Consider the following 12174-nt stretch of genomic DNA (forward strand, 5'->3'; position numbering starts at 1 on the left):
CGTCTAGCCCCCAAATGGCAACTAGGCAGTCTGTTTCAGTGACTGTAACTCTGGCTTAAGGAGCCATTTGGCGCCTAGTTTACAGTGGTACCCCACAAGACGAACGCCTCGGAAGACGAAAAGCTCACTAGACGAAAGAGCTTTTCGTTTTCTTAGGCGCTTCGCAAGACGCATTTCCCTATGGGCTTGCTTCGCAAGACGAAGCTTGCCCCGCAAGCTCCGGGGATAGCGGGGAAGCGCAGCACGCCTTCCCCTCTGTCCCCGGACCTGTTCTGAAGGCTGGAGGCGGGGTGAAAAGCCCTTCTCCCCACCGCCAGCCTCGCAATCTCCGGGGACAGCGGGGAAGCGCAGCACGTCTCCATAGGAACGGTCTCCATAGGCGGTCTCCATAGGAACGCATTAATTGATTTTCAATGCATTCCTATGGGAAACCGTGCTTCGCAAGATGAAAAACTGGCAAGAAGAAAAAACTCGCGGAACGAATTAATTTCGTCTTGCGAGGCACCACTGTATATATCTGAGCTTCTAACACTGCATGTGGGACCTCCTCAGTGGTCGTGCCCCCCCCCCGTGCCAATTACAGATCTCTGTTCCCTCTAATTTTAAATGAGCCTTAAAGGTAACCCCAAATTTCGGCTTAATCTAGAGGACTGATCTAGGACATCAGGCGGTGTTCTTCAGAGCTGAATAGGTTTTTTTTTTGTTCGTTTGTTATGCTTGGGGTGGAATTGGGGTATTTTAATCTGATTTTGTTGTTGGGTTTCATGTGGATGTAAACTACTTTGGGAGGCTAGGTAAAGGTAAAGGGACCCCTGACCATTAGGTCCAGTTGTGGCCGACTCTGGGGTTGCGGCGCTCATCTCGCTTTATTGGCTGAGGGAGCCGGCATACAGCTTCTGGGTCATGTGGCCAGCATGACTAAGCTGCTTCTGGCGAACCAGAGCAGCGCACGGAAATGACGTTTACCTTCCCACTGGAGCGGTACCTATTTATCTACTTGCACTTTTGACGTGCTTTCGAAGTGCTAGGTTGGCAGGAGCAGGGACCAAGCAATGGGAGCTCACCCCGTCGCGGGGATTCGAACCGCCGACCTTCTGATTGGCAAGCCCAAGAGGCTCAGTGGTTTAACCCACAGCGCCACCCGCGTCCCATACTTTGGGAGACTATTATGCCTTAAAAGCCCATTAAACAAGCTCACCTGTCTCGTCGAGACGCCTGTCTGCCTGAGTCTCTGGCTTGGAGCCAAGGGCGGTGGTGATTTTTTTCTCAGCAACATCTCCAAGGCTTTGCTTGCGGGGTGGAGAGTCGGTGCTCAACCAGCCTTGATGTTAAATTATGTGAAGATGGGCCATCTTAATCTGGAAACAGGGCAGAATGGAGTTTATCAAAAGGGACAGTGTGTGATCATTCATCCCTAGTCAGTGCAAATTTCCTTTGTGGCTCTTGATGCAGGATGTGTGTCTATCCCCTCTCTGCCCACCCATCCAGCCACCAAAATAACTTTGGATGAAAAGTGCTGAAAATAAAAGAGGTTGTTTTGCTTTCTCTCTCTCCCCCCTCCCCGTTTTTGCAGGTAATCCCACCTGTGAGCTGCACCCAAATTTGACCCAAAATGGCCGGCGCTTCCGTCAAAGTGGCCGTCCGGGTCCGGCCATTCAACGCCCGCGAAATCAGCCGGGACGCCAAATGTATCATTCAGATGCAGGGGAAAACAACCTGTAAGTGGCCTTGTTGGTATGGATGTGTGTGTGTGTCCATCTGTCTTTGAGCCTAATCAAGTTTTTAGTGTGGCAGCACCTGTACTTTGGAACTCCCTGCCGATGGACGCCAAGCAGGCGCCTTCGCTGTACTCTTTTTGGTGCCTGATGAAAACATTTTTATTTAGACAAGCCTGCCCTGAATGTGGATCGTGTATGTTTTCATCTGTTTTTAGTTTATTGATTTGTCTTATTTTATGAATGTTGCTTTTACTGAAAATTGCTGCTGTTTCAGTCTCTGCTGTCCAGCGGAGTAATAATTTTGTGAAATAAAAAATAAATAAATGCGATAGTTTGGATCCCACCAAAAAGCACCCAAATCATTGGGGTTGCAGCCATGTTATGGGAAGAAGCTGTTGAAAAACAAGGAAGACTCCTATATCCCTAACATGGAGCCAGACTATTGATCCACCAAACTCAGTATTGGCAACACTGGCTTTCAGAGCCAGGGAGTGTCTCACGGCCCTACCTGGAAATGCCACTGGGGACTTAGGTGCATTCCCTGCCTTTGCTCTCCAGGAAAAAGGCGGGTGCTTCCCTTTCTTGCCCAGGAGGCAACAAAGGGGTGTGTGTGAGGAGTGGGGATTTTTGGGCTTTAAGCCCACCCCTCCCCCTTCTCTTATTATTTGGTACTGCCGAGGTCAGGTGCCCTATTAGGGATAATTTAACTGTGATTCCTGCATTGCTGGGGTTTGGGCCGGATGACCTTTGGGGGTCCCTTCCAACTCTGCAGTTCCTATTTGAACAGGAGCTTTGAGCCTCTATCCGTGGGCTTCCCTCTGAACAAGCTGCCTGCTGCTGTTTTGAGTTGCTGCTCACTTTAATTAAATCTCCCCAGAATGTCACCTGTAATGCCTGTCACATGGCTTGGCTTAATTAAATCAGTTAACCAGGGCAAAGCATTAATTGCCAAGAGCTGCCTGTACCAAGCTTCCCGAGTTCTTCTGGGACACCTCCAGCCTCAAAAGGCTTTTTTTAAATGGGGGGGTGGTGGGTTGGCTGGTCTTTTCTTTCCCCCGCCCTGCATCCAACCAGCCCTCTTTTCCTGCTCTGTAACTTTACGCTAAACAAAGCCCAGTTTGGAAAAAGTTTGCAACGGATCAGGAACAGGGTGGGGGATAGAATAAAAATCACATGAGAGGGAGTCATTTTGTTAAGGCGGTGTCAGGGGACGTGGACCTTGCATTTGCTAATTTTATTAAGCCTTTGAAACATATTACAAAACCCCTTCCAAGGCGTCTTTCCGACGATAAACAACTGTCCTCTCCTTTGCCAGTGAAAGGAAGTTGACGAGAAAGTTGTAGGTGGCTTTTTTTAAAAAAGCGTTATATGGGAAGAAGAATTGTGTGTAATTCTGGCTGACTGAGCAAGTCAACAAGCCCTGGGCTTATAAAAACAGCCTGGATAAACCTCTTTTGGGGCTCATTTAAGTTGAATTAATCCTGTCGCCTGGTGGTGGCTGGGAGAGGGGTGGGGAGTGGGCTTTGCGGACCCGCCAGACCCTCTTCCCATCCTGTCCTTGTGCAAACAGCCCCTTCGAAGCCTACAAAACGGAAAGGACTGGCTGCTTTGCCCTTTTTGAATCACTAAAAGCCATGAGAAAGGCCATGCAAAGGAACTTTCTCAAGTTCCAGTGGCCCACCTAGTCCAGCCTCCTGTTCTCTCAGATGACTCAGTGGGGAAGCCGCAGGCACAGTCCGTGCCCCAGAGCACTTTCTCCCTTCCTGTCGTTTCCAGAAACCGGAATTCGGAAGCATCGCTGCCTCCAACTGCGAAGGCAGAGCCTAGCCATTGTGGCTAGGAGCCAGGGATTGCCCTCTCGTCCTCTATGCGTTCGTCGAACTCTCTTTTAAAGCCATCCAGGTTGGTGGCCATCACTGTCCCCTGTGGGAGGGAGTTCCACCATTCAACTTTGCGCTGTGTGCAAAAGGACTTCCTTTTATCCCTCCTGAATCTCCCAACATTCACTGCATGTCCAACAGTTCTATGAGAGAGAGAGAGAGCGGGAGAAAAACTTTTCTCTATCAACTTTCTCCTAGCTGCGGATAATTTTACAAACTTCCATCATGTTAATAAATAATAAACTTTATTTATACCCCGCCCTCCCCGGCCAGAGCCGGGCTCAGGGCGGCTAACACCAGTAAAATCACTGTAAAAACATAATAGGGGGAAAAGAGAGGGGAGGAAAAAACCCAATTTAAAATACAGGTCAAAATTCAATTTAAAATGCAGCCTCATTTTAAAGTAGCCGATGTTGCCTCTTACTCACCTTTCCCCTATACCACAAAGCCCCTAGCGCTGGAACCGTTCCTCATAGGGGAGTCCCCTCCAAGTACACAGCTCAGTCGGCAGAGCGTGAGACTCTTAATCTCAGAGTCATGGGTTCAAGCCGCATGTCGGGCAAAAGATCCTGCATTGCAGGGGGTTGGACTAGATGACCCTCAGGGGTCCCTTCCAACTCTATGTGTCTTTCTTTATATTTTTTATTACTTATTTATTTATTTATACCCCACCTGTCTGGCTGAGTCTCCCCAGCCACTCTGGGCGGCTCCCAATCGGGTGTTAAAAACAATACAGCATTAAATATTAAAAACTTCCCTAAACAGGGCTGCCTTCAGATGTCTTTTAAAAATAAGATAGCTGCTTATTTTCTTGACATCTGATGGGAGGGCGTTCCACAGGGCGGGCGCCACCACCGAGAAGGCCCTCTGCCTGATTCCCTGTAACCTCACTTCTCGCAGGGAGGGAACCGCCAGAAGGCCCTCGGAGCTGGACCTCAGTGTCCGGGTAGAACGATGGGGGTGGAGATGCTCCTTCGGGTATCCTGGGCCTTTGAGGCCGTTTAGGGCTTTCAAGGTCAGCACCAACACTTTGAATTGTGCTGGGAAATGTACTGGAAGCCAATGCAGATCTCTCAGGACTGGTGTTACATGGTCCTGGCAGCCACTCCCAGTCTTCCTCTACTGGAGGAAGAAGATGCTGACCCCAAGAGGACCTCGTCCTGATCCCTGTGCCCCAGCCTGATCTCTCTCCCTGGCCTTGGCGTTTCTCGCCATGCCTGCCAGGCTTCCCCAGCAGCTGCTTGACCCCCGTCTATATTTAGCCCCGGGACAGCTGAGGGGCCCTTGTGCAGGGGGTACCTGCTGGAGGAGGAAGAGGTGTTGGTGGCCTTGGGGTGGCCCACAGGAGCACCCGGGTTTCCCCCAGAGAGGAAGCCATTCCCCTTTCCCCAAACGCATTACCCCGGCCCGCAGGGTGCTGAGAGGGCAACTTCAAAGCCGCAGCTATTCGAGTTATGCAGGGAATGTTTTTCCAAGAGCTGAGGCTGAGTAATGCCACTGGGCCGGCTTTCCAAGGAGGGGAGCGCAGCGCTGGTCCGACTGCGGATTTCCTAGAACACACATTGAATGCAGGGGAGGGGAGGCGTTGACTGTGTTTGTTCCCTGGTGCTTTTCGCCTTGTCCTGCCCAGGGGCGGAGGAAGGGGTGTGTGGTGTGGGCAGTTTGCCCCAGGTGACACCACTGAGGAGGTGACAAAATGCCCAGTGGCACTCACTGTGGGGCCTGCAGCGCGCCCAAGCCACACATCTCCTGGGAGAGACACGGTGGTTGGGGCGTGTGTAGGCTCTGCGCTGCCCAAACGGTCCACCCACTGCCTCCCCACCAGCTGTAGGGAGGAGGCAGGCAGACTCCGGAGGCCCCACGGTGCACCCTGCCCCTATGGGCACGCCACCCCAGGCACCTGAGCGGCTTCCACTGGCGCTAGTCCTGTCCTGGCTCTACTTTGAGGAAGGAGAACCTCTCAGCTTTTTGGAGAGGAAGCTTCCTTTTACTTTTACTTTTTCCTTTCCCTTCCTTTCCTACCAGATGCAACCATTGGCTGTGGTTGCTGCACTGCAGGGGGTTGGGCTGGATGGCCTTCGAGGGTCCCTGTGAACTCTGTTACTCTGTTATTATACTCAGGGACAAACCTCCACTCCTTAAAGGCCAACCACCAAACCCAAATACCAGAGAGAGGAGAGCCCTTGTAGTGCTTTATTATTTTTATTTTGTATTATTTATATCCTGCCTTTGCTCCAAGGAACTTAAGATTAGAGGCTTTAGAAGAGGATTGGGCAAATTCACGGAGGAGGAGAGGGCTATTGATGGCTCCCAGCCAGGGTGGTTGTGCTCTGCCTGCACAATTGGAGGCACCGATGCTTCCGGACACCAGCTGCTGGAAAACGCAGGAGGGGAGAGTTGCTCTTCTGCTCGGATCCTGCTTGCGAGTTTCCAGGATGTTGGTCTAGAGGCCTGACCCAGCAGCCAGGCTCATATGCTATTAAGATGACACCTGTGGTTCTCTCTCCCCCTCTAATCCCCCAAACAACCCTGCCAGGTAGCCTGCAGGCTGAATTGCTCTGGGCATCCATCCAACCTCTGCGCCAAGAGCGTTTTCTTCTGCGACCCAGCAGAGGTGATGAAAAGCTGTAGAGATGGAAGGGAGGGATGCAGAGGGTCATCTGGCCTGACCCCCTGCAAAATTACAGTTGCAGGCATCAATATTAGCAGCGTCTCCCCACTTACTTAACCTCTTGCACCCTCCATGTCCACGGGGAAAGGAAGGGCAAATAAGCCAGAGAATATGTGAAGTTGGAAGGGACACTCAGGTGCCCAGTTTGGTGCGGGAGTCCTGCACCAGGGGCGGGGCGAGCCAAGGCAGGGCACATTGCGTGGAGCCGCTCCACAGTCTTCCCCTCAGCTGTAGGACGGCTGAGGCGGTGGGCAGGCGCAAGCCCCGTGCTGCTCAAAAAAGCAGTGTGGAGCTTGCAGGCAGTCTGCCCACCACCTCCCTCTCAGGAGAGACGCGTGGCTCAGGCACGCTGCAGGCCCTGCGGTGTGGCACCCAGTGCCCCCCGCCTCACCTAGCTACCAGTGGCATAGGAAGGTGGGGGTTGTTGTTTTTTTAAAAAAGTGTCGTGAGCCCATTTTAAAAATTCTATTTTAAAAATACTTTTTTTTTTCATTTTGTCACCCCCCCTCAGTGATGACACACGGGGTGGCCTGCACCCCGCCTTCCTACGCCATTGTCTCCTGGTCCAACCCCCCCTGCAATGCAGGAATCCCGGCTAGGCCACCTGACCTCAGCAGTACCAAATCCCTAAAGTTGGCTCTTTGGGAAACGCACGACTCTTAAATCTTTCTTTCCCCGCAGGTATCGCCAACCCCAAACAGGCAAAAGATGGCCTCAAGAATTTCACCTTTGACTACTCCTACTGGTCTCACACCTCGGTGAGTTTCTTAGGAGGTGGGCAGGTGGGATGAGGACCGGGTGTGGAGCTATTGCTGATGGCGAATTGGCAGAATGGAGTTGAAACCTAAGCTGGCCTTCCGCAACCAGGTGCTGTCTGGGTGTTCCGGACTACAACACCCACCAGCACCATAAGGCTGTACTGGCTGGGGGGATGATGGGAGTTGTAGTTCAGAACTTTGGGGAGGCTGGCTGAGGACGGCGCCAGCCCCTTGGGATTGGGGGCCAGGAGGAAGGTGGCATTGGTGGTTGTAGCCCTTGAACCTGGTGCAAGGCTTTGGGGGCGGGAGTTTTCTTGGTCATAACCAAGTCCAAGGAAAGACCATCAGCGTTCTCATATCATCAAGTTTAATTCCAATATGGCAGACTTGCAATGAAGGTTGTCTTGAAAATGATGGTTCCACTGTATATATCATAAAGGAATTCCATACCATATAAAAAGTGTCAGGAGGTTGTAGACCTTGTTGAAATCTCAAATTATATGTAATTTTCTCCTTTGTAGCATCCAAGTGTAAGATTTGGGGCTGTTTTCCATATTTCATGTACTGCATAAGACCAATTCTTTTGACAACATATCTACGTTGGTATCATAAAAAATGTTCAGTGGCATTAATTTTGGGCTACAGACAATAGTTTCCTTAGTAATATTTATTGTTCTTCTCGAATCCCAAAAACCTCGCTCCAGCCAGCATCGCCACCATAAATGATAACATGCACCAAGTTTATTGCAACCCCTCCAACGATTAGGTGATACAGAAGAAAACATTTCTGGCATTTGCAAAGAGGTGCAATGCCATCTGTGTGGAGATTTCAATGAGTTTCCCCTCCCCAAAAAACCTGGAAACAGATTTTAAGGGCCGTGACTGTCACATTCTGTTCCAATTCTTGGGAAGGTTTTGTGTGTTGATGCCTCGTTCCCCCGTTTTTCTAAGGTGTTGCACTCGGTGCAGTGCTGGCTTTTCCTTTTCCCTTCCAGGAGGAGGACCCCAACTTTGCTTCCCAGAGGCAGGTCTACAAGGACATCGGGGAGGAGATGCTCCTGCACTCTTTTGAGGGCTACAACGTCTGCATCTTTGCCTACGGGCAGACGGGCGGCGGCAAGTCCTACACCATGATGGGCAAGCAGGAGAAGGACCAGCAAGGCATCATCCCTCAGGTGGGCCCCGGGGTCTGTGGGGCCAGGACCTGGAGGGAGAGGCGGAGTGGCGTGCGGGAGCCCCAGGACCGTTATAGCATAGAAACACAGAATTGTAGGGTTGGAAGGGACCCAGTGGGTCATCTGGTTTAATCTGCTGCAGTGCAGATATCACAGCTAAGGGACAGCTGAGCGTTCTAACCACTCAGCCAAATAAGTTGCACTCCGCTCCCCCGAAATTAGTGGCAAGGCAATAATGGTGAAATGACCAAAAGGCTGGTTTACGCCCTACAGTTTCAGCAAATACACGGTGTACAATACTAACCCGAACCCTGAAACAAACAGCCACCTCTGCCCGGCTGAATTGAAGCCTGGTCCCGTCCAACCGTGGTTCCCCCTGGGGTGTGGCTGGGGCATCTCACTGTAGTATTCCCAAAGCAAGGAAGGATTGGACTCTGATAAAATACACACAGAGGCTTGACCCGCAAGACTCTGGGAGCGGTGGGTATAATAATAATTCCTGTCCACCGTCCGGCACAGGTCGTTTTATTCACAAAAGAACTTTTTACACAGTGTTCGTAAGAACTAATCAGATTTCCTCTGAGCATTTAAAAAAAACACCACGTGGGGCAAAGTTAAAGTTAAAACTACAAAGAGCTAATTTCCTACTTGAGTATGCATATGCAGTTCAGAGTAAATAAAAGAGGAAACGAAGAGGAATGCTTTTAGGAAACTCTGGAAGTCATAAACAGGAGTAAACGGGAGAGGCAGGATTTACCATCTCCTTATGAACTCTCTTCCTGGCCCTTAAGATTAACAAAATAAAGGAAGGGTACATCAAAGAACTGCCTACTACCTAGGATGCCTGGCAAGGCAACTGGCCTGTGTACGTAACTTGTCAAGCAAGAGAAATAAGACAGGGGTGCAAAGGCGTGGATTGATTAAAAATCATATAAAAATGGCTTAAACCCAGTCAACGCAATGCTTTCATTGCTGACACAAATGGCGTACTCCATATTTGTTATAATTCCTCATAGCAATCCCACCTGATCACCTCCTCTGCCTCTGTTTCCCCCCTCCAGCTCTGCGAAGACCTCTTTGCCCGAGTGAACGAGAACAAGTGCCCCAACCTCTCCTACTCCGTGGAGGTAAGTCCTTCCCACTTCCCCGCCCGACCCCTGTGCCCCTCGTCTCCGCTGCCCTTCCCAGCTGGCCGGCTGCGCCCTTTCACAGTCTGCCCCTCCCGCCTTGCCCGCTTTCCCAGGTGAGCTACATGGAAATCTACTGCGAGCGCGTGCGCGACCTCCTCAACCCCAAGAGCCGCGGGAACCTCCGCGTGCGGGAGCACCCCATCATGGGCCCTTATGTTGAAGACCTCTCCAAGCTGGCCGTCACCTCCTACGAAGACATCGCCGACCTTATGGACTGCGGCAACAAAGCAAGGTATGCCACTGTGGGCCGGGGAGCTGCCTCGCCACAGAAAGGGTGTTGGGGAGCTGGGAAAGGGCACCCGGAATGATTGGGGGGGGCGGTGGTGGAGCGACGGCCCCATGAGGAAAGGTTACAGCACCTGGGACTTTTCAGTTCGGAGGAAAGGCGAGTGAGAAGCAACACGATGGAAGTTTATAAAATGATGCTTGGGAGAAACCGGACAGAGGAAAGTTTTTCTGCCTCTCTCTCAACACTAGAACTGGGTGGACACCCCATGAAGGTTGGGAGATTAGGGTGGGTAAAAAGGAAGTCCTTCTTCATGCAGCACAAACTGTGGAACTCATTGCCACAGGAGGCAGGGGTGGCCAACCACTTGGGTTGCTTGAAAAGAGACAGATTTGAGGGGGAGAGGGCTATCGATGGCTACTGGCCAGGATGGTTTTGCTCTGCCTCCGCAGTCCAGTTGCTGGAAATGGCAGGGAGAGAGAGGGGCTCTTGTGCTCAGATTCTGCTTGCTGGTTTCCCATATTGGGCATCAGGTTGGCCACTGTGGGAGCAGGATGCTGAACTGGATGGGCCCCTTCAGCCTGATCCAACAGGCTGTCCTTATGAGCAGGGCCCCCAGAACATAAGGAGAGCCTCCTGGATCAGGCCAAAGGGGGGGGCATCTACTCAAGCACCCTGTTCTCACAGAGACCAAGCAGGAAACCCACAAGCAGGATTCAAACGCAAGAGCCATTCTCCCCTCCTGTGGTTTCAAGCAACTGGGATTCACTTCCTTGGACCAGGGAGACAGAGCAAAGCCATTCTGGCTAGTGGCCATCAAGAGCCCTCTCCTCCTCCATGGAGTTGACTGAACCCGGTTGGTGGCCTTGGTACTGTATTGGCCACGGCTGGACCTTTTATGTGGGGACTTGTGGGTTTCCCCTCTTAGCTATGAGAGGAGATGGGGTATAGTGGAGGGACCCTGAACCAAGATTTCCCTGGCTTCTTTTGGAACCAAAAGGAAGATTTCAAGTGACATGGTACCTAAGAGAAGGAGGTGAGCCTGGATCTGTGGCTGGCTAGGAGGAGGGATGGGAGCCGCCGACTCAGAATTGTAAAGTTGGATGGGATCCCCAAGGGTCATCTAGCTCAACCAATGTGAATCACACTGAGCCAATGTGGTGTAGTGGTTCAGAGCGGTGGACTCGTAATCTGGTGAATCGGGTTCGCGTCTCCGCTCCTCCGCATGCAGCTGCTGGGTGACCTTGGGCCAGTCACACTTCTTTGAAGTCTCTCAGCCCCACTCACCTCACCTCACAGTGTGTTTGTTGTAGGGGAGGAAGGTAAAGGAGGTTGTGAGCCGCTTTGAGACTCCTTCGGGTAGTGATAAAGCGGGATATCAAATCCAAAACTCAACTCCAGCTCCAACCCCCTGCTGCAATGCAGGAACCGCAGCTCCAGAATCCCACCCTACCTCTGCTTAGAAACCTCCAAGGAAGGAGAGTCTGCCACCATCCAAGTCCTCTCTCTCTCACACACACCTGAATATTCTTCCCTGTTCCCAGGACTGTCGCAGCCACCAACATGAACGAAACCAGCAGCCGCTCCCATGCCGTTTTCACCATCGTGTTCACGCAGCGCCGCCACGACGAACTCACAGACCTCGACACAGAGAAGGTGAGGTGCCTGCAGCCTTGGGGGGCAGGAGGGACAGAGCCTTCAGGGCTATGGGCAAACTGCGCTCCTGCTACTCGCCTGTAGCAGACAGGCGGCCTACTCCTGTTCATTCTTCTGCCACGTTGACAGCTGTGCATTGCCTACAGCTCTGTGCCCAGGACCCCATTTCTCTCAGCTCTGTGGCAGCCGTGTGGTGTAGAATCATAGAATCTTAGAGTTGGAAGGGACCCCGAAGGTCCTCTAGTCCAACCCCCCATGATGCAGGAATCTCATCTAAAGCAGCCATCAGCCTCTACATTGGCTCCCAGTACGTTTCTGAGCACAATTCAAAGTGTTGGTGCTGACCTTGAAAGCCCCAAACGGCCTCAAAGGCCCAGGATACCCGAAGGAGCGTTGCTACCCCCATCGTTCTGCTTGGACACAGAGGTCCAGCAACAAGGGCCTTCTGGCGGTTCCCTTGCTATGAGAAGCCAAGTTACAGGGAACCAGGCAGAGGGCCTTCTCGGTGGTGGCACCTGCCCTGTGGAACGACCTCCCACCAGATGTCAAGGAAATAAACAACTACCTGACTTTTAGAAGACATGTGAAGGCAGCCCTGTTCAGGGAAGTTTTTAATGTGACATTTTAATGTATTTTTAATCTTTGTTGGAAGCCGCCCAGGGTGGCTGGGGAAACCCAGCCAGATGGGCGTGGTATAAATAATAAATTATTATTATTATTATTATTATTATTATTATTATTATTATTTTATTATTTTATTATTTTATTATTTTATTATTACTATTTCAAATGAGAGAGGGTCCATAACCTCCCGAGGGACTCCACATCTATAAGGGAATAAAATATACCCGCTTCTCTGCCGTTGTCACCTCCTGTGATTCAGCATCTGGGACAGGAAGG

General features: G+C 51.4%; 1 protein-coding gene across 3 annotated transcripts in view; it reads left to right on the top strand.

The window, feature by feature from the left end:
* The window catches only part of KIF1C (kinesin family member 1C), a 52477-nt gene that overhangs the window by 20329 nt on the left and 19974 nt on the right, over window positions 1–12174 (top strand). For 2 of the 3 annotated variants that reach the window (XM_053361534.1, XM_053361535.1), the window contains exons 2-7: window positions 1574–1718; window positions 6951–7027; window positions 8023–8202; window positions 9264–9329; window positions 9446–9624; window positions 11163–11274. In XM_053361534.1, the coding sequence (XP_053217509.1) occupies window positions 1613–1718; window positions 6951–7027; window positions 8023–8202; window positions 9264–9329; window positions 9446–9624; window positions 11163–11274 (720 nt within the window). In that variant the 5' untranslated portion in view covers window positions 1574–1612. Of the gene's footprint in view, window positions 1–1573; window positions 1719–6950; window positions 7028–7996; window positions 8203–9263; window positions 9330–9445; window positions 9625–11162; window positions 11275–12174 lie in introns of those variants that run through there. The other variant, XM_053361536.1, reaches the window with a different exon arrangement.

Source organism: Podarcis raffonei, chromosome 13 (assembly GCF_027172205.1).
Source record: "Podarcis raffonei isolate rPodRaf1 chromosome 13, rPodRaf1.pri, whole genome shotgun sequence".
Lineage (NCBI taxonomy): Eukaryota > Metazoa > Chordata > Lepidosauria > Squamata > Lacertidae > Podarcis > Podarcis raffonei.